This window comes from Balaenoptera acutorostrata, chromosome 3 (assembly GCF_949987535.1).
Source record: "Balaenoptera acutorostrata chromosome 3, mBalAcu1.1, whole genome shotgun sequence".
NCBI lineage: Eukaryota > Metazoa > Chordata > Mammalia > Artiodactyla > Balaenopteridae > Balaenoptera > Balaenoptera acutorostrata.
In genome coordinates, this window is record NC_080066.1 from 126173009 (window position 1) to 126200684 (window position 27676).

The 27676-nt window shown below is 36.3% G+C and overlaps 1 protein-coding gene across 5 annotated transcripts in view; it reads left to right on the plus strand.

The window, feature by feature from the left end:
• Nucleotides 1-27676, plus strand: part of FANCM (FA complementation group M) — a 57962-nt gene that overhangs the window by 6907 nt on the left and 23379 nt on the right. For all 5 annotated transcript variants that reach the window (XM_057542618.1, XM_057542620.1, XM_007182012.2 and 2 more), the window contains 10 exons: nt 1874-2032; nt 6852-6983; nt 8669-8801; nt 9446-9571; nt 10087-10173; nt 12987-13171; nt 19234-19440; nt 20970-21183; nt 24760-24917; nt 26018-26173. In XM_057542618.1, coding sequence (XP_057398601.1) covers nt 1874-2032; nt 6852-6983; nt 8669-8801; nt 9446-9571; nt 10087-10173; nt 12987-13171; nt 19234-19440; nt 20970-21183; nt 24760-24917; nt 26018-26173 — 1557 coding nt within the window. The remainder of the gene's footprint in view (nt 1-1873; nt 2033-6851; nt 6984-8668; nt 8802-9445; nt 9572-10086; nt 10174-12986; nt 13172-19233; nt 19441-20969; nt 21184-24759; nt 24918-26017; nt 26174-27676) is intronic.

The window sequence follows — 27676 nt, forward strand, 5'->3', positions numbered from 1 at the left end:
AAGTCAACTCTTCCTATCTTGTTATTTTCTTCTTAATATCTACCACAATCTGTCATTCTTTTGCTTATTCATTTATTTGTTGTCTTTTTGCTCCACTAAAATAGTACCTACATGAATGTAGGGATTATGTCTATCTTGGTTATACCTCCATCACCAATTCAATACCTGGCATGTGGGAATTACTCAAATATTTCTTTTTTTTTTTTTTTTAAAGACATTCTTTTTTTCTTATTTTTTATTTTTTATTATTTATTTATTTATATATATGGCTGTGTTGGGTCTTCGTTTCTGTGCGAGGGCTTTCTCCAGTTGCGGCAAGTGGGGGCCACTCTTCATCGCGGTGCGCGGGCCTCTCACTATTGCGGCCTCTCTTGTTGCGGAACACAGGCTCCAGACGCGCAGGCTCGCAGCAATTGTGGCTCACAGGCCTAGTTGCTCCGCGGCATGTGGGATCTTCCCAGAGCAGGGCTCGAACCCGTGTTCCCTGCATTGGCAGGCAGATTCTCAACCACTGTGCCACCAGGGAAGCCCACTCAAATATTTCTTGAATGAATGAATGATTAAAAATACTAAAGTCTGGGACTTCCCTGGCGGTCCAGTGGTTAAGACTCCGTGCTACGAGCACAGGGAGCATGGGTTCAATCCCTGGTCGGGGAACTAAGATCCCACATGCCGTGCGGCCAAAAGAAAAAAAATACTGAAGTCTTAGTCAATTTTATAAAATGGTCATATATTTACTCTAGAGTTTGAATGTATGTGGACATTCAGTAACTATAGTGTACTGCTGTATTAGGCACTATACTAGGTGTTGGGAATACAAAAGTGACTAAGATGTGATTCTTGCCCTAGAGGATTTTTTGTCTGAAACTAAGCCCATGAGGCTTTACTAGTTTAAAAAAAAGGAGTTCTTAATTTCTGGATACTTTCAGGATTCTTCCTCCCTCCCTCCCTCCCTCCATCCGTCCATCTATCTATCTCTCCCTTCCTTTCTTTTTTTCGTCACACCCAGTAGTATTGTGGTCTAATGGTACAGCAGTTTATACCAACAGGTTTTTTGTTTTTTCTTAAATTCCCTATTTTTACAATTAAGTTCCTTTATAAGCTTCTGGTGAATGAAATTTAGCTCTAGAAATACATTCACATCATATATATTGATTTAAATGGAAAATATTCCACTCATTTATTTATTTATTTATTTTTATTTTTGGCCACACCCGCAGCTTGTGGGATCTTAGTTCCTGGCCAGGGATCAAACCCTCACCCTTGGCAATGAAAGCGTAGAGTCTTAACCACTGGACTGCCAGGGAATTCCCTCCACTCATTTATTAATAATTGATTTAGCGTAGGACCTGTGCCCTCAGTTTCTTAACAAGTCAGTTTGTAAAGTATTTCCAAGGTACATTTGTATCTTTTAGTGGTAACAGGACTTCTCTGTTTTCCCCATTAAAAATCAGTGGAAAAAACTATTTGCCAGGGAATCAGGAAATCTGCGTTTTAGTTCTGGCTCTAAAATTGACTGTTATATAATGTTTTGGGGATTTGGTTTGCTAATCTAAAACTTCTCTTTTGTCTGAGTCTTTATAAATATTGACAGGATATAACACTACCATTGGAAAACACAAAATACATTTGAGGAACTTGTTGGACATTTTATCTCTTGGATGCTTGGCATGCAAGAAAGATGTTTCAAAAGCATTCTCCCCTATTGTGCCACTCCTGATGTGCTATAATTTGTAGTTTTAAAAAATATTTAATTATATAAATTTCTAATGTTTTTTTCAAAAACTTATTGCTATTTTATTTTTGTTAGTGACAAACTAAAAAATTTAACAAGTAATATAATATATAATCATACTTAATTGATTTTCTGTAGGCTGTGCAACAGGTTATTACTAATCTACTAATTGGGCAGATAGAGATTCGTTCTGAAGATTCTCCAGATATTTTGCCATACTCTCATGAAAGACGAGTTGAAAAGCTTGTTGTTCCCCTTGGTGAAGAACTTGGAGCTATCCAAAAGGCATATATACAGGTAAGCCATTTTTATCATAATTCAGGGTTTTAATAAATGAACTGGTAATGTAATTACTTTAGTTAACAGAGTCTGACTGTGAGAATATATAGTTATAATCATTTATATAATTAATATGGTAAAAAATTCTTTGAAATGAAAATTTTCAGTATGAGTACCATGTTTTATATATACTGGCAAACTATAAGTTAAAGAGGAAATACAAAATGATGGACCATTTCTAAAGCCAATTATAACCTTATGTGGTTTTGTATTTTCTTAAGTAAACCTTTTAATTGCAGTATAACCAGCCCCCCCCAAACATATATGAACAGCATAGTGCATTAAATGTAAGTGTGCAGCACAGTGAATTTTCACATAGTGAACACACCCAAAACATGTATGCAGATTCAACCAGAACTTTCTTTGTAAGGAAATATATTTTCAGTATATTCCTCCCTGATCCCTTGTACAGCAGTGTTTCTCAACTGGGGACTATCTTGCCCACTTGGTGGCATTTGGCAATGTCTTGACACATGATTGATTGATTGATTGATTGGCTGCTTTGGGTCTTTGTTGCTGCACACGGGCTTTCTCTAGTTGCGGCAAGCGGGGGCCACTCTCCGTTGCGGTGCGCGGGCTTCTCATTGCAGTGGCTTGTCTTGTTGCGGAGCACGGGCTCTAGGCGTGCGGGCTTCAGCAGTTGTGGGTCACGGGCTCTAGAGCGCAGGCTAAGTAGTTGTGGCACATGGTCTTAGTTGCTCTGTGGCATGTGAGATCTTCCCAGACCAGGGCTCGAACCCGTGTCCCCTGCATTGGAGGGCGGATTCTTAACCACTGCGCCACCAGGGAAGCCCATTGACACATTTTTGATTGTTCTAACTGGAGGGTGTGGGGAGTGGACTTGTTACTGGCATCTAGTGTATAGAGGCCAGGAATGCTGCTTAACATCCTGCAATGGATAGGAGAGCCCCCCCAACAACAAAGAATTATCTGGTCCAAATGTCAATACTGTAGCTGTAAGACAACTGCTTAGGCAGTTATCACTTTCAATGGGAGAAATTTGGGGTAGCAATTGGTTTTCTAAACTTCATAATTATTGTCATGCTAGGAGAAAACCTTGTTTTTATATCCTCATTGCTGTGGATTAAAGATGGCTACAAATTCTTTGCTACTCTTCCCATTGAGAGGCAGGATACATTTCCCCTTCCCTAGAATCTAGGCTTACCCTAGGCTGACTTTGACCAATAGAATGTGGTGAACCCTAAGTTAGCCATGGTGAGCCTCAAGTTAACCGTGCTGAGGAGAAAGGAGGAGCCAGTAGGTAGCTAGAACTGAGGGTGCAGACACACGGCCTCAGTTGAGCTATTTCAGCAAGCTCCCAGCTGTCTGAGACTCTAGACATCAGGAGCAGAGACGAGCTGTCACTGCAATGCCCTGACAGAATTCTTTTTTATTTTTAGTATTTTGTTTTGCAGTAATTTTAGACTTTTAGGAAATTTGCAAAAATAGTATAGAGAGTTCCAGTGGGGAGATACTTTGAGACTATGCAAATACCCTGATTCTCAAAATATTTTGTCCACTAACTTTAGCATATAATGATGGTTCTTGCCTACAACAGTTATTCCTGTAGTATTTGCCTAATCATTGTCTGTTGTTTCCCTCATTTCTTTTACATTTGTTAATTTGAATTCTTCTATAATGAAGAGCTGTTTCTTCTCCCCAATTTACTTTTTCAATTCTTTATATTAATATGGATAATTATTATATTAATGGATAATTATTTTTTCCTGTGGGTTAAGTTCTATACTATCATTATTAATTTTGTTGCTCAGATTGTTCCAGCTTTGGCCATCAGGAGTTCCTTTAAAATGGCCGCTGTATCCTTTAGACATGCACTTTTTGTTGGGGGCAGGGGGGTGGTTGGGGGAGGACTAGTTCCTAACTTTCTGGTATTACAAGATATTTTATGCTCATTTAGTAGTTGTCCTGTCCCAGCCATAGAATCAACCATTTCTCCAAGAAATCCTTATTCCTTCTATGGAAGAGTTGTATTTAGAAACCAAGACATGGGCACTAGATATGTTCATTGTTGCTGTGTCATCATCCCTTCTAGGCCCTCTCTGTTACTTGCTTGAATTCTTCCCTGCAGAAAAAAAATCAGAAGCAAATGAAATGGTTGTTGTTTTAACCTATGATGTTTTGAAGTAGTTTGTTATTCAGGAATGAATAACCAGAAAGTTTATCTATCATTCAATCTTTAATAAGTCTTTCTTAAAGAGAAGTTTTATAGAAATATGGTTTGTTTTTTGTTTTTAAATTATTTGTAACAAAATTCTAAGTGTTAATAATTTAAGATATGGCAAAGTGTTTCTGGTAATCATCTCATAAATGCTAATACATTTGGTTATGATTAAAATCATTCCATTTATAAGAATATGAGAGTTGTAATTTGTATAATCACATATAATAATTTAACTTTATTGATTTTTTTAGAGTGCTTCTTTAGGCACATGTGGTCAGCAAAGCTGATCAGCAAAGCTAGAAGAGAGGAAAGATTGAAATGTACTAAAATAGCTATATTTTAGAAAATGAAACTTAGGCAAATTACATATTGCTGTAGTAGGTCTTCATCTGAGGTCGCTTTTTACCTTCACTATGACATCAAGCTCAGGACCTTTTGTCTGCTGTTTCCTCTGCCTGGTAATGCTCTGTCTTCAGAACTTCTCAGGCTAGGCATACTTTATCATTCAGATGTCAAGTATTACCTCTTAAAAGAAACCGTCTTTGGTGGCATGAACACGTGGAGAACTGTGGGAGCCTGGATGCCCAGTTCTCCCCTGAGAGCGCCCTGCTGTCACCCATGCAGCAGTAGGCTCCGTTGCTTGCCCAACCCGACCACTGTCTCTCCTGCTGCTTGGTACCGGAGGCAGCCCTGGCCTGGAGCGGTCCATCCCCAGCCAGGAATCTTAGTGTGGGAAACAGGATGCTCAGAGGTGGAAGGGCGCTGGCAAGGTCACAATCCAAGGGCCCGCTCCTCTGCATCCTGGGGCTGGACGAGGGATGAGGCAGGGGGTGGCCGGGCAGCACGATTGCTGCTCCTCCCCCCCCACCCCCCAAAAAAAAGAAAGAAAGGAAGGGGGGGAGGTAGGGAGGAAGGAAAGAAAGAGGGGCTTCCCTGGTGGCGCAGTGGTTGAGAATCTCCCTGCCAATGCAGGGGACACGGGTTCAAGCCCTGGTCTGGGAAGATCCCACGTGCCGCAGAGCAACTGGGCCCGTGAGCCACAACTACTGAGCCTGCGCGTCTGGAGCCTGTGCTCCACAACAAGAGAGGCCGCGATAGTGAGAGGCCTGTGCACAGCGATGAAGAGTGGTCCCCACTTGCCGCAACTAGAGAAAGCCCTCCCACAGAAACAAAGACCCAACACAGCTCAAAATAAATAAATAAATAAATAAATTTATTAAAAAAAAAAAAAAAGAAAGAAAGAAACCCTCTTTGTCCACTTATATAATAGTGACCCCCTTCCCATCAAAGATTCTACTCTACAAAGCATTACTGTGTTTTAGGTTCTTAAATGCATTATCATAATCAAAATTCTCTACTTTCTTTGTTCACTTCTTTATTCCTTTCTTCCCTCTATTGAATGTAAACTTTAGGAAAGCAGAAACTTCATTTGTCTCAGCCACAATATCCCCAGCATCAGGAACAATGCTTGATATATAGTATATGTTTAATGAATATATTTTTAAAAATATCTATTTGTTTATTTGGCTATGTCAAGTCTTAGTTGTGGCACGCGGGATCTTTGTTGCGGCATGCAGGATCTTTCATTATGGCACGTGGGCTTCTCTAGTTGCGGCGCGGGCTCTCTAGTTGTGGCACGCAGGCTCCAGAGCGTGTGGGCTCAGTAGTTGTGGCATGCAGACTTAGTTGCCCTGTGGCATGTGGGATCCTAGTTCCCCAACCAGGGATCGAACCCGCGTCCCCTGCATTGGAAGGCAGATTCTTAATCACTGGACCACCAGGGAAGTCCCTTAATGAATATTTTTGAGAGAATGAATCAGTGAATGAAATTAAATGTACTCAAGGAATTTTGATTTAGTCATCCCTCTGCAAATATTTACCTATGTGCTAGACTTGTTCTAGGCACTGAAGATGCAACAGAGAAAAAAATCAAGGCCCTCCTTTCATTGTGCTTAGTTTGGAGGGAGAGGAGGAGAGTTAAGAAATAAACAGATAAACACATATGTTCTTTTTTTTTTTTTTAATAAATTTATTTATTTTATTTTTGGCTGCATTGGGTCTTCGTTACTGTGCACAGGCTTTTTCTCTGGTTGCGGCGAGCAAGGGCTACTCTTCGTTGCAGTGCACCGGCTTCTCATTGCGGTGGCTTCTCTTGTTGCAGAGCACAGGCTCTAGGCCCACGGGCTCAGTAGTTATGGCTCACGGCTCTAGAGCACAGGCTCAGAAGTTGTGGCGCATGGGCTTAGTTGCTCCGCGAAATGTGGGATCTTCCCGGACCAGGGCTTGAACCCATGTCCCCTGCATTGGCAGGCGGATTCTTAACTGCTGCGCCACCAGAGAAGCCCAACACATATGTTCTTGAATTATCGTTGAATCTAATAATTGCTTGTGCTGACTCTCACATGGATTATCTGGAGATAATTGTCAAGTACTTTAAAATTTTATCATCTCTTCTGTGTTTACTTAAAAATTCATTTTAAGACAAACTTTATTTAATATATAATTTAATATATAAAACTATTTTAGTATGTGAGGAAATGTATTTGAAAAAGGATTTTAAAATAAACTTAAACTAAATTTCTTTGAAATTTGCAGATTTTGGAAGCACTTGCCAGTTCTTTGATTCAGAGGAATGTTTTGATGAGAAGGGATATTCCCAATCTAACAAAATACCAGATAATTCTGGCAAGAGATCAATTTAGGAAAAACCCATCTCCAAATATTGTGGTAGGTATTTTAAAATAAATTTTGCTGATAGACTACGTTTTTACTTAGAACCAGGATGAAATGTAAATAATGATTGTTTTTTGGTATATATTAGCTCATCAAGAATTCAGGGATGGTTTATATAGTTTATAAAAACATGAAAAAGATCTAGCAGGGATACAGTTTAATGATGTGAATTAAGATAAATTTATCTTATAACTTTTAATTAAGAATTGGTCTTTTAGTTCACTTCTGTTTTGCAAAGTCAAAGGGTCATAAGAGGGTAGATTTTAACTAACTTTTAGACCCATAACATTTAGTCTTAAATCTCCATACCGAGGTTGGATTAAGCATCACAGTAAGCTTTGTATTTTTAATCTTTATAGGAAAAAAATAGGTGGGTAGGAACATATCCATCAAGATAGGTCCAGAGTCAAAAGAGATGCTCACAGCATGAAAAGGCACTGAGTCATTCTTGGAAATGCGAGGGAATGCATGTGCAAAAGAACAGAGGCAATTGAATGAAGGTATAAAGGAGACAGTGAGAAAACCAATTCGACTGAGGTAAAGGATTGAGGGAGTCAGATAGGATCTAGGTTGTGACCACCTGGGAGTAGCTTTAAATGTTATACTAGAAATATGGACTTTATAGTATCTGGGAAACCACAAAGGGAATTTTCTGTGAAATTGCAGTATATTATGCTAAACTTTAATAAAATGTTTAAAGTTTCTGCTAGGAGTTAAAGGTTCATTAAAATTTTAAATCATAAATCTAAACCTGTTGAACTTGATCTCACTGATGAGAGTTTATGTTTTACAGAGATGTTGTTTTACCCTTTTAGGTAATTAGGGTGCCATTTTAAGGCATTTATCACTATCCTGGAAACATTTAAAATGAGTGTAACTGATATTAAATGCTACTAAAAATGTAAGGTATTAAATAATAGTCTTCATCTCTAATAAAGGAAAATAATTAAAATATATTCTCAATGGTCTTTTAAAGGTATCTTATTGTATAGATATACCGACTGTATGCTCCTATAAAAGGAATATGTACTTTACTTTTCCTTGAGAGTAGTGGTTAAAGCACAAGCACACTGGGCCAAATTTCCTAGGTTCAAATACTGGCTCTGCTACTTATCACCTACGTGAGCTTCCGCATCTGTAAAATGGGCATAACAATAGTACCTACCTCCTAGGTGTTAAGATTAAATAAGTTTGTATAAGTAGTGTGCTTATAACAGTGTCTGGTGCTCCCTGTCAGATGTCACTGTGGCATGTATACTTGGTGTTAAATGTTAGTGTTAAACAGTTTGATTAAATATTTGTCCTGATGTCAGAAACATTTTTGAGGATAGGCCCATATCTGTTATATTTTCCCTTGTATCCCAAATGTCTAGCTCAGTGCTTGGCAAATAGTAGGTGCTTATTAAATTGTTTTGAAAGACCAAATAAATCTATATACTGCTAATAATTTACCTGCAAAGAAAAACAGCATATGATAAATATCCCCCCGTTCATTTATTCTCTTTAAAATGTAAGTTTCATGTTGAATTAAATAAAGGGGCAGCTTGTATATGGAAAGTACATTGACACCTTTCCATAGCAACATCTTAGGACATTCAGTAGAACCAATAAGTTCTGCATGGAACATGGATCTTCATTTCTTTCTCTGGGTAAATTTGATACATGCTTGTTTTTTCTAGGGACTGCAACAAGGCATAATCGAGGGAGAGTTTGCTATTTGTATTAGTTTATATCATGGTTATGAATTATTGCAGCAAATGGGAATGAGATCATTATATTTCTTCCTTTGTGGAATTATGGATGGAACTAAAGGTAAATTATATGAAATTATTTTTTAAAGTGCTGACATGTATTATTTTGGTTAACGATATGTATTGAGCAGTTTGGATTACTTAAGGTGCTTTATTTTAAAAAGCAGTGAAGGGGACTTCCTTGGTGGTCCAGTGGACTTCCTTGGTGGTCCTCCCCCATGCAGGAGGCCCGGGTTTGATCCCTGGTCAGGGAACTAGATCCCGCATGCTGCAACTAAGACCCAGTGCAGCTTAATAAATAAATAAATAAAATAAAAAGCAATGAAATAGTTATGTAACAGATTCTTTCTTTCTTTTTTCCTTCCTTCCTTTCCTTTCCTTCCTTCCTTCCTTTCTTTTTCTTCTTCTTCTTCTTTTTTTTTTTTGCTTAAACAATGGACATATGTTTCTCACAGTTCTGGAGGCTGGGAAGTTCAAGATCAAGGTGCCAGCCCATGTTTCTTTGATTTTGATAAATTGCTGGAAGAAAGGAAGCCATTCATTAATACATATGTGAATGTGGAACTGGAAAAAGTTGCTGGTTTTTATTTTTAAATTTGAAAAACTTGCATTCATTGCTAAAGTTTAATTTCTTTTAAATAAATGATACATTTGATTAGTTTTGCTATTAAATTTATTGGAAAAATATTTTCTTAATTTCTGAAGGAATGACTCGGGCAAAAAAAGAACTTAGCCGAAATGAGGACTTCATGAAACTCTATAATCATCTAGAGTGCATGTTTGCACATACACGTAGTACTTCAACAAGTGGCATTTCTGCTATCAAAAAAGGTCTGGTTTTTCTTTTAAAATTTTATATTGTTTCCTCTTTATCAAGGTTAATTTTAAAATTATGCTCCATTGATCCACATGTCTATTTATACCTACTTATATTTCTGTAGCAGTAGACCTGTTAAATGCTAAAAGATCTTATTCTTCAACTTAGGATAAATATATATTCAAGCAGTTCATAAACTTTAAATATATAATAGAAGTTAGTAGTAGTTGTTACTGGTAGTGAAAATTCTCAGAACTACCAAAAACTGATTTATAGCTTAACTAAATGTGAATTTTTCCCTTCTCTTTGCTGCTGATTCTCATTTGGAGTCTTTCTCAGAATGAAATTTTCATAAAAATTCAAAGTTTATTTTACAGTAAGGTTTGTGTGCTACCCAGGTGCTACTTACTGCTTAAATAAAAAGAAATAAGTTTTAACGAATCCATTTTGAAAAGGGTAATTAAAATACATTAATGTAATCGAATATGGAAAAATACAGAAAAATTTTTTGTGTTTTGTTTTTTTACAGGAGATGAAGATAAAAAGTTCTGCTATAGTCATCCAAAATTAAAGAAATTAGAAGAAGTTGTAGTTGAACACTTCAAGTCATGGAATGGTAGGTCGTATTTAATAGACTCAAGGCAAGGCAAAGTTATTGAAAAAGCTAAAACTCTGACTCATTAGTTTGTGCTAACATTTCTTATGGAGAAGATGAGCTTTTAATTATTCTGGATAATGAATATAGAAAAGCTCTGAGAAATTTTGGGAGCATAGGCACCAGGGGAATGGTGGAAATGTTAAGAATAGGGTATTATGTGAAAAAGAAAAGTCAGCCTGGGGCAGTATAAGGGAAGCAGATAATAAAACAATGTATAATATAATGGTAGGGAAAAGTAAGCTAGGTGAGAAAATAGAGAGTCATGAAGAAGGCTATTTTATATAGGGTTTTAGAGCAGACCTCTTTGTAGGGTGATGTTTGAGCTGTTACCTGATGGAAGTAAGGGAGCAAGCCTTGTGGATTTCTGTAGGAGGATCATTCCTGGCAGAGAGAATAGCAGATTCAAAGGCCCTGAGGCAGTAGGGTGCTTGGTAAGATTAAGGATCAGTAAACAAACCAATTTGGCTGGAGTAGTGTAATGAGGATGAGTGGTGTAGGCAGAGGTTGGAGAGATAGCCAGGGGCCAGGTCATGTAGGGTTTGTAGGCCATGTCAGGACTTTGGATTTTATTCTGTGAATGCTTGTGATTTGTGAAACTATTACAGAGGCATTCAGAGCAGCAGAGTGACGTGATCTGACTTATATTTTTAAAAGATCACTCTTATAGACGTTGGCCAATTAGGAGGCAATTGTAATAGTCTAAGATGATAACAGATGATGATAGCTTATACCAAGATAGTAATACCAAGCAGCAAGGTGGTTCTGAGAAGTGGTTATAGATTCTAGATATAGAGTATGAGAAAAAAAATCATAAGTGTAGGAGTATGTGTGTGTGTGTGTGTGTGTGTGTGTTTGCAGATGATATATATGAACAAAGAGAAAACTAACAACATGGAGAAGAAAGAGCAAACATATTAGGATGCTTTTGAGACATCTAAGTTGAGATGTGTAGGCATTGGATAAGTGAATCTGGGTCTCAGAAGAATGGTCTGGGATATTTTTATCTATTTACATATATATATAAATAAATTTTAGAGTTATCAGCATAAAGGCAATATTTAAAGTTTAGAGAATGGATGTGATCATATCACCAGGAATACAGTTTAGGGACAAAGGGCCGGGAATTAGTCCTGCAGAATACCAACATTTAGAGTTCAGAGGGGAAAATGCCACAAAAGAGATTGAGAAAGAAACCAGACAAGTGAATTATCAGAGATGCTGAGGGAAGAGACTATTTCAGTAGGAAGGAGTGGATTGTGTTAAATACTACTGAGAGATGTGGTGAGATGAACTAAAAAGCATCCACTGAGTTTGGCAATATAAAGTTATTGATGACTTTGGTAGAGCAACTTTAATGGAATGAAGATAGAAAGGCAGGCTGCGGCCTGTTGAAGGAGATAGGCTTTGCACTGAAAGTAGCTATTGATCTGCAGTTGGTCAGATGTAGAGTCTTGATGCTATGCTGATTCAAAGGAGGTTTATCTGGAATAATTTTCCTTGCAACAGCAGCTGCTTCTTTTTCCTTATGTATTAGACATTAACTTTATATGTATTAAGTCATTTAATTCATAAGGTTGTTATGAAGACTAAATGAGTTCATATATAAAACGCTTAGTGTAGTCTCTGGCACACACATGATGATTAACATAATCTAAATCATGTTTAAGAAAGAAGGATTGTCAAAGTCCCATGCAAGGTTAAAAAACAAAAGAGGGCTTCCCTGGTGGCGCAGTGGTTGAGAGTCTGCCTACTAATGCAGGAAACACGGGTTCGAGCCCTGGTCTGGGAAGATTCCCACATGCCGCGGAGCAACTGGGCCCGTGAGCCACGACTGCTGAGCCTGCGCGTCTGGAGCCTGTGCTCCGCAACGGGAGAGGCCACAATAGTGAGAGGCCCGCGCACCGCGATGAAGAGTGGCCCCCACTTGCCACAACTGGAGAAAGCCATAGCACAAAAACGAAGACCCAACATAGCAATCAATCAGTCAATAAAGAAATCTTAAAAAAAAAAAAAAAAAAAAAAAAAAAGTTGCTTATAAAAACAAAAGAAAGCAAATAACAAAAAACTCCACACAACTTGCAATTATTAACCAATTGCTGTATGCAATTCTACATACTTTATATTTACTGTTTCATTTAATCATCACCTCAATGCATTTTAGATATTAAGAAACTAAAGTTTAAAGAGATTAAATGACTACCATGGTCACACATCGCCCAGAGACTAAGTGGTCCAGCCTCAAAGTCATGTTTTTATTTATGCATTCTACTCCTCCCAAGCACAGAGACATGGGGAGCAGCTTTGTGATTGACTGTTGGGTATATTCTTCAGTTTCCTTGGAGAATTTGAACATATCAATAATTCAGGGACAGAATACCAATGGCCTGGATTAAGACAGTGCCTTTAGTGAGCAGAAAGGAAAGGGAAGATATACAAAATCAGTGAGAGCTCTCCAGTCCTGTGCTTCTGGTTTAGAAGGTAAAGGGGAATAACAGGCGTCATGCATGAATTGAAGGACTGGTCAAAAGGTAATTTTTATTTGGTTTGTTTAGATTTTTATTTTATGACAGCCACTGAGAGATAAGGAGCCAGATTTATTAAGATGACTAGAAAAGGTAGGAGGAAAACCAGCAAAGTTGTTTGAGATGCCTTAAATTATTTTTTTGAAAGAATTGTCACTCACTAGTATATAGTTTCAGGTTTGTCTTTTGAATTAGTTCTCATCTAAATGCTTTTATAAAAGTTGTAATTAAAGTATTTTTGTTATATAGCTCAAAAGACATCTGACAAGATATGTGATGAGACCAGAGTTATGATCTTCTCTTCATTTCGAGATAGTGTTCAAGAAATTGCAGAAATGCTTTTACAGCATCAGCCAATTATTAGAGTAATGACTTTTGTTGGCCATGCCTCAGGGAAAAGCATGAAGGGTTTTACCCAGAAGGAGCAACTGGAGGTAATTATTTTTGGAGATGATGAATATAAAAGTAAAATTGATTAGCTTTGCACTTATGCCTTTTTTTGTTTTAACTCACTCGTCAGTTGGCTACATCTTAAAGATAATTTTGTAGTAAATGTATAAATAAAACTAGGCATATTTTGAAAGACCAAAAAAAAGTGGGTTTTTTTTGGATTTTGAAATGTTGTTTTAAAAGTATAATGGTTAAGCAGAAAGGCTCTGGATTCATATTATGTAGGTTGGAATCCTGGTTCTTCCACTTATAAGTTTCTTTACTTCCTGTGCCTCAGTTTTCCTTATCTGTAAACATACCCTGTAGAGCTATTGTAAGCATTAAATGAAATCGTACTGTAGAGCCTTCAAGAAATGTTTACTATTTATTTATCTTAAGTCACTTTAGTTATTTATTCCAAACAAATAATAAGCTTACACTTTTTTCTGTTATCTAAAAATCTTAACTTAAAAATATGGTCAGAGGAAACCATGGTGGTATTTAAGGTAGCTGTATGCTCTGAATATTGGTCATAAATTTTTGAGTGCTATGATGTTTTTGGGGAAATTTTAGACTATAGATTTTTATAAGCTGTATACAGGGTTTTTCAGGTTAGCTATAGGTCTACACTTGAGTAACCTCTGACAGTTAGGTATGTCTTTAATGTCTAATTCATTTTGAAAGATCCTTTCTTGATTCTGTCAACATTAATAGATGAAGACTCCTATTATTAAATACTTCTTATACCAGTCCCCACTGTACTCAAAAGAGTCTGTTTAAGCAAACTGGATCTGGTGGAGAGAGTCTAGGAGGTTTTCCTGAGTCTGAATGTAACACTTTTCCCTATCTCAAGTCTAATAAGTACTCTAAAGGGTTCAGGCATCTAGTGGGTGATTATTATAGATTTTATTGACTTTGTCTTTTACTCACTTTTATCAATAATATTTTTTTTAAATAAATTTATTTATTTATTTATTTTTAATTTATTTTTGGCTGCATTGGGTCTTCGTTGCTGTGCACGGGCTTTCTCTAGTTGTGGCGAGTGGGGGCCACTCTTTGTTGTGGTGCGCGGGCTTCTCATCGCGGTGGCTTCTCTTGTTGCAGAGCACGGGCTCTAGGTGCGCCGGCCTCAGTAGTTGTGGCATGCAGGCTCAGTAGTTGTGGCTCGCGGGCTCTAGAGCGCAGGCTCAGTAGTTGTGGCGCACGGGCTTACTTGCTCCGCGGCATGTGGGATCTTCCCGGACCAGGGCTCGAACCCGTGTCCCCTGCATTGGCAGGCAGATGCTTAACTACTGCGCCACCAGGGAAGTCCCGATCAATAATATTTTTATGTAGGCCAGGGTAATCCTGGTAAACAATCCTTTTTATTACTCCTATACATAATTGCTTTCATAACAGCAGTTTTATTCTGAAATAAGCTTTCAAACAAATAGTTGTAATTGAATTATTCATTTATCTAGAAACAAGTGATGAAGTCACAGAGGAAGTTGGGGGCCAGATTGTTTAGGACCTTACATTTCCATTTTAATGACTTTGGCTTTTACTCTGAGTAAGGTTAGAAGAAGACCTTGGAGAATTTGGAGCAGAGGAGGGTCATGTCCTGATTGATATTTTAAAAGAATCACACTGGCTGCTGTCTTAAGAATAAACTGTAGGGGCTAAGGGTGGAAATAGGAAGACCAATTGGAAGACTTATTACAATAATTCAAGCTAAAGATGATGGTGGCTTGGACTAAGGTGGTAGCAGGTTGTGAGAAATGATTGGATTCTGGATATATTTTGAAGGTCAAGCTGACAGGACTTGTTGACAAATTAGAGCGGGATATGAGATAAAGGAGTGTGAAGGCTGACTCCAAGGTTTTTGGCCTGAGCAACTGAAAAGAGTGGCTATTAACTAAGGTGGATAAGACTGCAGGAAAGGCAAGTTTTGTAGAGGATATTAGCTTGGTTTTGGACAAATTAACTTTGGCATGCCTATGAGATTAGTGGTTTTCAAACTGTCAAAACTGATGGAGGACCAGTTTATTTCCATTCAATACGTCAATGGATGTATTGGATGTACATTCAATACATCCATTGTCGGTGCTCCCAAGCCTTGGTGCCTCGTGGATTTATGCATGTGACAGTGAAAATAAATTAAAACACCGTGAGATGGAACCTAAGAAGAACGGCCTGCAGGTATTGAGGCGGGGCAGTGGGCTCATCTGCCTGCGGCCGAGGTGCCGGGTTTGAGGATGCCCGGCAGCTTGTCGGAGCTTTGAACATTACAACAAAAATGAATTACTAGAAAAATAAGCTTAATGAAAAACAAAGTTCATGTCTAAATTTTTTTTTTTTTTTTTTAGAGTCAACAGATGGGGAATACTCTGTCAAGTTTCTAAACTCTTTCTCTTAGTTTTTGTAGTCTTGTCAGCTGGTAGTAAACAGTTTGTGAACCAGTACCGGCACCAGTAATAAATACTTCATGGATTGTACTTCGAGTTACACTGTTTTAAACATCAAGTAGCGATGTTAAGTAAACAATTGAATATATGTCTTGACTTCATGGGTTCATGGAAATATATATTTGGGAAGCATCATCATGTAGATGAGACTGGATTGAATGAAGACAGAGAAGATGTCCAAAGACTGAGTCCTGGGGAATCAGAATAAGTGGCTAGTGAAATAGGAGAAAGACCAGGAGAGTGTGGTATCTCCTGGAGGAGGAAGTGATTAAATGTATAAATGCTGCTGGTGGGTCATATAAGATGATAACTGGGAATTGACTATTGGAATAAGAGAGGAGAAGGCAAATGACCTTGAAAAGAACATTTTCAGTGGAATGGTGGGACAAGCCACCATTAAGAAGAGCTGGAGATAGCAAGTACACAAGTCTTCCAAGGATTATTACTAAAAGGAGCACAGAGATGGAAGTAGTTTTTTGTTTGTTTGTGTTATGTTGAGATACATAATAGTATGCTTGTATGCTGATAGGAATGACCAGTTGAGAAAGAAAAATTGACGATAGAGCAGAGAGAAGAGTATTGCTGGAATTATCTTTGAGTAGTTAAGGGAAAAGGATGGGATCTAGTATAAAACTATGGGGGGTGACCTCAGTTAAGAACACGGATAGTTTGTCCAAAACAATAGGAGGGGAAGGTAAACTATGCAGGCACAGGTAGAGGTGGGTGTGTAGATGTGGCAGTGATACCTTGCGGAAGGTCTTTTTTGATTGCTCAGTTTTTGTCATGTCACCAACTGAGAGTGAGGATGGGGAGGAAATGTTGGAAGTTTGGTGAGAGAGGAGTGAGGAGGAGAATGGGGAGAGTGAATGGATTAGGGAAATATAAGATGATTTTCAGATAGCACTAAGGGCTCACTCAAGGTGAGATATTATGAGTTTAAAGTGTAACCAGTCAGCATGGTTGGTGTTTTCCTTCAGCCACATTCAACTGTGTAAATACAGACCTGGTGGAAAGTGGGATATAATCAGTGTTGCAGTTTAGTTAGGAAAATGGAGGAGAGAGAAGCAAGGGAGTGGGTTGTAAGCTAGAGTGTAGTGTAAACAGCAAAAAAAAAGGTAGGATCAGTAGATTATAAATCCTGGTGGAAGTTACTTAATCACTTATTCCTGTCTTTGATTAATTAAACAACTTCTGGTTCATACTTATTTTTCGAACTCTAGGGAAATTAATATCAATCCTAGGCAAATAAATAACAATTTAGCTTATACCTGCTTCTAAAAAGAAAGTTCTTTGACATCCTTTATTAATTATTTATGTTAAAGAATTATTTTTTTTACAACTCTAGCTCTGTGGGCTTTTTTTTTTTTTTTGATCTGGACAAAAAGGACATCTGTTTTAAGTTACATACAGGTAATGTTAGGTCAGTCTTTCCTTGGCTTAATGTCATTACAGATTCCAAAGGGAAATGAATTATTCTTAACTTTTAATTATGACCATTGGTTCTCCCTGTATTCTGTTTTTCCATATTGAAGGAAAACTCTTTGACTAGTGTTACTGGAAAGGTTTCTAAGAGGATTTAACATGATAAATTTATATTTATTATTCTACTTTTAAAGTGGTTGTTTTAAACAAAAGAACTAGCTTAAGGATTAAGACAATAGGTTTTTAGAGTCAGAGAGACCTAGGTTTAAATGCTGATGATTATTATTACTTATAGAATAGTAGAATGTTTGAGCTTGAAACGACTTTATGGTCTTTTGTCATGGGTCCATAGCTATGTCTATACTTTGATAGAGTTCATATTTCCTTTTTGTGTATACTCCCCTAATATTTTCTCCTGAAATTTACTTTTTAGATATGAGGTCTGATAACTGTCCTTCATACTAGCCATTTTGTTCAGGCATTCTTACATTTTAATAGGCATTTATAAAGATATTAGTCAAAAGCATGACTGATTCCTCTGGAATACCATCATTTAATTTTTGTTTCTATTCTCTCTCTATCTATTGACCATGATCTTATTTAATTACCACCACTACTACTATTCCACCATCCATAAACCTGCAACACTGATGTGGGTGTATATATGTGTGTGTGTGTGTGTGTGTGTATGTAAATGAGGAAACAGGCTCAGAGCAGTTGAGAACTAAGTTTATAAGGCTTAAGGAAACTTTTCAAAATATTTGTTGACTTTTTCATTAACTCATTGTTATGCTAATGTAGTTTCGTTAACTTGATCAGAGAGAAATCCTGGTGAAGGGGAGAAAAAAAATTTTTTCCTCTACCCTTACCGAGTTCTTAGCTGAGACCTCTGTAATAAAAGATTAACAAGAGAAAAACAAACAGAAGCTTATTAACATGTATACCTCATGTATGCATAGGAGATACTGAGGGAAAAATGAGTAACTCCCTGAAGTGGCTTAGAATACAGATTTAAATATCATCTTATGGGGAAAGAGAAGGGGGGGTACACAGGGGAGAGTAAATGATTTTTAGGGAAGATGAATGGAGCCCTAAAAGAAAAGATGGGAGGTATGATAGTTTGTGATAAAGTGTGTCTGGATGTAGTGTGGACTTTCAGTGTCTTGTTGAGTCAATTTTCCCTGGTTGATGAAACTCCTGGGGAGGGGATTTATGACAATTGAGTTCCTTCTGGAGGATCTGCTTTTAGACAGATAAGGGGAGTTCAGAGAAAGCCTCTCCCTGCATTTGCTGTTTTTTGAGTGCCTATAGCTCAAAGTAATCAATATACCAAAGCAGCATAGGTTGGGGCAGCATGTTCTAAACTCCTACAGTCATATTTTGGGGTGGCATATTCTGCTACCCTTCACTGGAATGACAGTATAAAAGGTAAAATATGAATTCTATTTTTTTAATTAAAAAAATTTTTTTATTGAAGTGTAGTTGATTTACAATGTTGTGTTAATTGCTGCTTAGAGCAAGGTGATTCAGTTATATATATATATGCATTCCTTTTTTATATATTATTTTCCATTATGGTTTATCCTAGGATACTGAATATAGTTCTGTGCTATACTGTAGGACCTTGTTGTTTATCCATTCTACATATAAAAGCTTACGTCTGCTAACCCAGCCTCCCACTCCATCCCTCCCCCAACCCCCTCCCCCTTGGCAATCACCAGTCTGTTCTCTATGTCCCTCATTCTGTTTCTATTTACAATACGAATTCTAGAAGTAATAAAACAATCTTAACTTTAACAATAGTTTAATTATTAAACTTACTATTATTGTTAAATTTACTAACAATAAATTTAGGTCTAAGACATGATAAATAACAGTAATTGCTCTGGGCCACTTATCTGCTTTACACCCCTTTTAGTGATGCTAAAAATAGTATCTGTGGTTTCTCATTCATGTGTAAATTGTTAGCGAAACCTTTTGGAATCATAACCGTTATTAAAGCAAAGAAATTGGGACTGCCCTTTGCATTTTACCACAATGTCTTTTGGCTTATATTGCCATTTTGCCGCTTCTTTTCCTATTCGATAGTACTTTGGGTGCTGATTTTGAATCTGATTTCAGGGACAAATGGAAAAAGTATGCTTTGATCTACAATTCTCTTATACTTGCATCTAGTTATTTTTAAATCATTTTAATTTTAGGTAGTGAAACAATTTCGTAGTGGTGGTTACAATACATTGGTTTCTACTTGTGTTGGTGAAGAAGGTTTGGATATAGGAGAAGTTGATCTTATAATATGTTTTGATGCCCAGAAGAGCCCAATTCGTCTTGTGCAACGAATGGGTAGAACTGGCCGCAAACGTCAAGGCAGGATTGTTGTTATCCTTGCTGAAGGACGAGAAGAACGGGTAAGTAGACTTGTGGAAATGTAATTTGACAATTGAAATTTGAGAAACAGAGCCTAAAGACAAGTATCAATCTGTTAACATTCAAAGTCCAAACAATCTGTAGGTAATTGTGATTGATTTCTGTTTTCCTTTGTATTAGATTCTGCCTGTTCTTTTCTTGTAATTAGGAGAATTTTTGACTGGATTCAGTCTTAATATTTTTATCCATATAAAGAAACATATTTTTGTACTTCAGTGTTATTAATTTTGAGACACATAGATACAAAAATCAATATGTATTACTTTGTGTTACTATTTCCTTGTGCTTCTAAGACCTGCTTTTTTGTGTTTAGTTGTTTTTTGTTTTTTAACTACAGTGAGCTGAGAATGGTGTTTTTTATATTTTAAAGAATTACCTAAATCAATCAACCAACCAACCAACCGACAAGAATATGCACCAGGGATAATGTGTAGCCTGCAAAGCCTAAAATATTTACTTTCTGGCCCTTTATGGAAAAGTTTGCTGATGCCTATTCCAAGTGATAAGGGACTTGAATGATATTCATACTTTGTTGTAATCTTGGGTGACAGGTCTTCCTAAATACGATGTTGTATCAATACATCATATTATTTTGTGTATGTACACTGAAGTATTAACTTTTGTAACTGAGTGGGACTATTTCTGTGGCTAAGTAAATAGTTTTACATTAAAGATTTTCTCATTAATTGTGATAGTTTTAAAAAATTGATTTAAAATGTTTTATAAACCCTTTAAAAATCATCCTGAAAAATGAATTTTTTCCCCCAATACTTTTCATGTGATTATAGCATATTCTTATGTAACATCCAGTTTATCTATAAAATGATTCCAACAAATGAAATGTCTGGCAGCTTTTGAAAGTCTATGTATTATCACTGAGTGGAATTGGATTCTAACTAATTGTATTACCTTAGGCAACTCACTTAAGGTGAGTTGCCTTAAGTGAGTTGTTAGTTGTTAGTTTAGATATCAGGTGTTAGTTTTCCTATCTGTTAAGTAGTCATAATGGCCCACATTTGGTGAGTACCTACTCTGTGCTGGACAGTGTTGCAAATGTTTCAAATGCATTATTTTGTTTAAATCCTGTCAACAACCCTGTAAGGGCAGTACGAGTGCTTTTCTTGTTGTATACAGTAAAGAAAATTGACACGTAGAGAGATGAAGTAACAAGCTGAAATAAGAGAATAGTATTTTTTTAAAAAGCAATTTACACTTATATATAAACATCAGCCTTAATCAAAAATAGCAAGATACTAAAAAAAAGACAGATTTCCTTTGTACAATGTAGTTACTAAGTTAAGCTTTTATAATAATGAATTTTGAAATGATTTTCATCAAGAGTTAATTAAATAGGCTTCAAATTTAAGACAACAGATATTCCATTCCTCACGTATTTAAGTGGATCAGAGTTTACTGTTTAGAATAAACTCAGACTAATATAATAACTGCTTGTCGTGGCTTGGTGATTATTATAGAAATAATGTGATTTGATGTTTATTTGTTTTTGCAGACTTATAATCAAAGTCAGTGCAACAAAAGAAGTATTTATAAAGCTATTTCAGGTAATAGGCAGGTCCTTCATTTTTACCAAGGAAGTCCACGAATGGTTCCTGATGGAATCAATCCACAATTACATAAGATGTTCATCACACATGGTATCTATGAACCAGAGAAGCCTTCTCGGAACTTACAGCGAAAGTCATCTATCTTTTCCTATAGGAAGGGTAAATAAAATTTTTCACATTTGAGACATGCATTTGTTTTCCTCTTGTTCATTAGCAGGTCATATATTGATATTTTTCTTCTATGAGAAACTCAACATACATTCTAGGATGTTATAGATGTTCACTTTGAGAAGGATAAGAGATGATTAATGAGGCAAAGGGAAGGAGACACTGGCAGTACAGAATGAAAGAAACTCAGTGTTGGGAAAATTAAAAATATCTTACCAGCCCAGAGAATCCTCTTTACAAATTGTGGAAAAGAAAGAAAATAGTTTTATTATTGAATAAGCATTAAGCCAATTACAATGTGCATTGTAAGCAATCCACTGAGATAATACAAAGACAGAAAGAAATTCTACCCTATTCATCCAAGCAGTCACAGTCCTTTACATCATTTTCTTAAGATTAACAGTAACTTGTCCTCGTATAAGAGGACAGCACCATTTGCTGTATGTTCTTTCATAGTTCATTCCAAATTCACCTGGTAATTGAGGTAGCCATTTGTGTTAGCTAGTTGCCTTTATCCAAAGAAATAATAAAACTTCTCTGTCTCTATGACAAGCAGATAAGGACAGCTCAGAGAAAGGTGCCAAGGCTAAACTCTGCAGGTGTATGGGAGATAGGGACACTATCTTCCTTGATGTTTACATTTCAAAGAGATGGCTCCTAGGTCCTTAAGAAAATCATTTCTGGTTGGAAAGCTGGCTAGAGGCTTGCTTTGCCTTTACAACGATTTGCATAAATATCAAAGGGTTAAATAAAGGATTTAGGAACATTAGGTATCTCTGGAATTGCTCCCAGAAAAAGGGAGGGGGAATTGTTTATTTCCGTCTCTGCAAAGGAGAAAATTTTCTTTCTTTCTTTTTTAAAAAATATTTATTTATTTATTTATTTGGCTGCACAGGGTCTTAGTTGTGGCATGTGGGATCTTTTGTTGCGGCGTGCAGGCTTCTCTCTAGTTGTGGCACGCGGGCTCTAGAGCACACGGGCTCAGTAGTTGCAGTGTGCAGGCTTAGTTGCCCTGCGGCATGTGGGATCTTAGTTCCCCAACCAGGGATCGACCCCGCATCCCCTGCATTGGAAGGTGGATTCTTAACCACTGGACCATCAGTGAAATCCGCCCCCCCTTTTTTTTTCAATTTACTGTTACACCAGATAGTGGTGAAGTTAGATTAAGTTGTTGGTGATATTGAGTCAGTAAGAAAAAAAATACTTTGGTGCCAGGGAGCATAGTAATGAGAGTGCTAGCTTAAGAACTGCAGAGATTTTGGTGATATCAAGAATATATCTGGAACTATTAGCACTATAAAAATGAGAAACAAAAACTTTTTTTTTTTAATTTTACTTAATCTTTAAGGTAAGCTTTTAAAGAATCATAAAATCATGTAGTTATATTCTAAGATTTGGAAGAAACCTTGGGGGTCATCTGGTCCAATTACTTACCAAGGTAGGGATGTTTTCTGTAGCATTCTTGTTAAATGTATATCCAGCCTCAACTTGAACATCTTTGTTAATGGAAATTGTATTCTTTTATGAGGGTTCATTCCATTGTTGAATAGTCCATATAGAAGAAGTCCCTCTGTTGAAGAAGAAATTCTGGCTTTGTACCTTTTGCTCATTGATTTAGTTTTGGCTTTGCCAACTGAAATAAAATGCACAATGTAAAAGTTGAGAATTATGTTTTTATTTGGGGTATTACTGAGGACTATAGCCCGGGAAGGCAGCCTCTCAGACAGCTCTGAGGGACTGTTCCAAAGAGGTATAGGAGGAGCCAGGATATGTAGGAGTTTTTGCTGAAAAAACCCCTAGTAGTCGAGCATCAAAAGATTACTGCTAATCACAAAAAACAGACGTCTCAAGTTAATGATTTTAGTGCTTTTTTATGTATGGGAAGATGCAAGAGTTTGGGCTCATTAAAATTATACCTTTGATATACATCTTAACTATCTGGGGCCAGTATCCTGTTTTTCTCCATGCTGAAACCCCCTTGGGGGCAGCTGCAGTGGCTGATGGCTTGATGGCCCCATCATCCTTTGTTTACTGAAATGGCAGGCGACTTTCTTTGCCAACAGCTTCTAGTCGCAAAGAGTGGATTTGATCTTTGGTTTACGTAGGTGGCAGTTCTTTATTTGAAGACAGCACCTCTCAGGTTTGTTCAACTGATTGTTCTACTGGTTTTCATTACCATGAAGTTGCAAAGTTCTTTCCCTCCCAGGCACCTGCTTTGGACTCACTCAAATTTGTTAATGTTCTTTCCCTTAACTCAGAGCCATTAATCAGTGCTTTTTGGATATGCCTATTAAACCTAATGCAAATCCACTTAATAGGAATATACCTGTCATTTTATAAGACTTCGCTAAATTTTGGGTTAAAATGAAAAGATAGTATGTATTTTGAATTCTCTTGAATTTATTAAAACACTAGATTAGGTTGGCATACATTTCTCTTAGTGATCATTTTATTTTTATAGATGTTAATTAACCATATGTTTAATGATTGTTTATAAAATGTTACTAGGGATGGATGGTAAAAGTCTAGAACCTGTCCTTTTTTAAAAATTGAGATAATATTAGCTCATGTTCATTTTTCTGTGCTTTTTTTCTTCCGTTTTCTCTGATTTTTCAAGTGTCAGTGATTCATCTTGCCAAGATAGTGTGTATGAATGTAATCTTCTATGTATTAGTATATAATTCATTTGGGCTTAGAGGTCTGAGTTTATTTAAAGTGACTAAGAGAGTGGAATACCTTTCTACTTCAAAAGCCTTAGCGCCTCAGATTGCTAGATCTGAAAGGGACCTGAGAGATCACCTAGTTCAAACCCCTTATTTTATAAAAGCTTTCTATATAATATTTGGGACTAGCTAAGACAGAAGCTTCCTGATTCCTAATTCAGTAGTCTTTCTGATTTTTTTTTTTCTGCCCTCATCTGTATTGGGACCAGAGTTATAGGTTTGTATTTTTTATCCTTTCCATGTTGGTGATTGTTTTCCTTCATAGAGATTATGGAAATAAAAAAGAGTTAATTTACTATACATTTTTTAAAAAGTATATTATTATGTCATTTTTTAAAGCAGTAGGTCTTTCCTATCCCCTTTCAACGCCCCCTCCCCCGCCATTTAAGACTTTAGTCTTGGCATCTCCCCTGCCCCCACACCAGTTTCAGATAACTTTTCTGATAATGTTATGCTAGAATCATGATACTAGTTTTCATCTGTGAGTTATCTGTTTCCTGCCAGGTCTTAGACAACAAAATGGAGAGAGTCCGAAAGAAACCAGGACTGAGAACCTAGCTGCCTGGTGATGTTTTGCTAATGAAGTCATTACCAAAGGTTAGCTCTAGATGGAAGGGTGCACCAGTACTTTCAAAGAGGTGAGAGAAGTTTAGGAGATATGTAGAAGCAGGAAGTGATAACCAGAGTGTTTATATGAAGAACACTAATTTTAAGGTATAGAATCAGTGGTTTAGCAGAGACGAGTAGACATAAACAGGTAGAGCGTTTGAGTTGATGTCGTATATTTTGTGTTTGCCTGGCAGATTTTTTTAAACCTCTTTTCAATTATTTTTTAAACTTATAGGAATGAGGCAGAGTAATTCAAAGAATGATTGGTTCTTATCAGAAGAAGAATTTAAATTATGGAACAGACGGTATAGATTAAGAGACACTGATGAAATTAAGGAAATAACATTGCCTCAAGTTCAGTTTCTATCTATACAAAATGAGGAGAACAGACCAGTAAGTTGAACATGTTTTCAGATGCTCTTTATAGCGACCGTGCAATAGCTTTGGAAGTAAAGAGAATGAATGTTCATGATCAGAATGTCAACTTATGTAAAAATTAAGAATGTAAGCAGTGTAAAAGAGAATACTAAACTCTAACTTGGTAAAACTACTAATTTTCTTGTATTCCTTATTGTATATATATTTTTACATGACTGTAATATATTTACATAAGTTCTGACTTTTCTTATTACTTTCTGCATATGAACATGTCTGTGTAGGTGTAATTTATATGATTGTTATGTTACTCTGCAATATACCATAATTTGGCTCTTTCCCCGTCGTGTTTTAGAATTATTTTCAGTATATTACTAATATAAAATTATGCTGTCATGAGCATCTTTGTACAAACTTGTTTTCAATTTTTGTTTTGTAATTATAGTAAAACTTTAAATTGGATCTTAGACTTGTTTATTCTGTTTATTATGAGCAAATTATTGATGAACTTAATGAAAGTCAAGAGAATTGAGCAAAGGTTACATATGAACCTAGAGAACTAGAAAAACAACCTCAAGGAAGATTCCTTTGGGAAGATTTATAGGGCTAGAAATATATGGCTCTTGAGAAATTGTATTTTATTCACTAACAGGGAAAGTGAGAAATGGCAATAGGCATGAAGAATTGGGATCAGTATCACTGAGAGATTATGACTGCCTCTTTATTAGATTATAGAATATAAATCTAGGATGATAGTAATTTTGAAGCCACACATTTTCTTAAATATTGCTGTTAACATGGGACTGTATAAACAGGAATATGGCCAAGTAGTAGCTCATATAACATTTATTTGTGTATTTCATTTTTAATGACATTTATTGTTTTCTTTCTAATTTTACAAGATACATGTAACAGTTATTTAAAAAATGTATTTAAAAGGGCATCTTTGTACTTTATAAAATTATTTTCTTTTTTCTCCTGAGATTTTAATTGAAAATACCTAAATGAATTAAAATTATTTATGGTAGGCTGACTATCGGTATATTAAGTATATTTTTAATCAGTGTGTGAAATCTGAGTATGTGTGTTTTTATTATGTTAAATCATCATTAATCAAGACTCAAGAACCAACCACTGGAATTCATCAACTCTCTCTCTCTGAATGGAGACTGTGGCAGGATCATCCTTTGCCTACATATCAAGTTGACCATTCAGATCGATGTCACCATTTCATAAACATTATGCAAATGATAGAAGGAATGAGACATGAAGAGGTAGGGTTCTACTGTAACTTTCTCTTGCTGGTATGACAGTGAAACTAGAATACTTAATCTTTATTCTTCTTAATTTGAAGTCTTTATTATAAGAAACAAGTATTTATTATAAATAATCATAGCTAGACTATTTTTGTTTTTCTATATAGCTTCTTGTGATCTCAGTGAGGAACTAGTTTTCTGTCTTAGGAGAAGTAGGCCTAGTTAGAAGAATGTCATCTGTGAGTATTGATAGACCAGAGTAGAATTTTAATACATTTAATGATTTTTTAAAATTTTCTTTTATTTAAAATTTTTTTTTGGCCGTGCTGCATGGCTTGCAGGATCTTAATTCCCTGACCAGGGATTGAACCTGGGCCCCAGCAGTGAAAGCATCAAGTCCTAACCAATAGAGCTCCAGGGAATTCCCATTTAATGATTTATATAAACTGTTTGTAAAGCTAATTTAAGATTATTGTTAGATTGGGATCTGCATAAATGTTCTCTATCATATAGGTCATTTGGTATGTCTCTTTTATCCTGGTGGTAGTTTAGAGATTTAGTGATTTCTTGAGCAGTTTCCTGATTATTCTTCCTTGAGAGAGTCAGAATGATGAACCTATTATGAGTGTGAAATCCAAAATGCCTGGGTTAGAAGCCCAACTTTACCTCTTACTAATTGTGCATCTGTAAGTTACTTAACCTCTTTGTGCCTCAGTTTTATCTGTAAAATGGGGATAATGATAATACTTTCTTCATAAGATTGTTGTGAGGATTAAGTGGCTTAATACACCTAAAGCAATTAGAATAGAAACTGGCACATAGTAATTACTCAATAGATTGTAGCTGCTATTTTTATTAGCTGTTGTTCATGAATACATGTAAATAAAGTAATTATTTTTAGATCCCAGCAAAGCCTATACATCAAAGTAACACATTTATTTAGTGCCTTCTACATGGCATGGTTTGTTCTAGGCCCTGCGGCTACATTGGTGAAGAAGTCAGATAAAATATTCTATAGGGAGCATATATCCTAGCAGGGAGACAGACATTTTCACATTAATATTTACTGTATTTATTATTCAAAAAGTGGAGAATTAATTGCTTAAGTCCCTGAATAGTAGAGGAATCCTGACTAAAGTGGCATTCGTGGGCAAGAGGGAAGGATGAGTCAGGGATGGTGGGGACCGTAGTTTTAGATTTAGAGGTAAGTAAGACTTGGAAATTCACTAGAAGAGTTCTTGGGAAATTTGTTAAAAACAGTATATTCTAGCTTACAGCCTAGAAGACATACAGGTACCATTATTTCAGATGTTTTAAAAGCTGTTCTTAGTTTACCTTCATTAAGAGAGTAAATTTAACATACATATGCGTGTTTTTCATTTATATATATTAATTTCTTAAATATCTATTTTTAGGAAATTAGAATAATTGTTCAATTAAATGTCAGAAGTGAAAAAACAGTGTTTATAATCATACTCTATGTATTAATTTGTACTTTCTACAAATAGTTATCATGGGTCT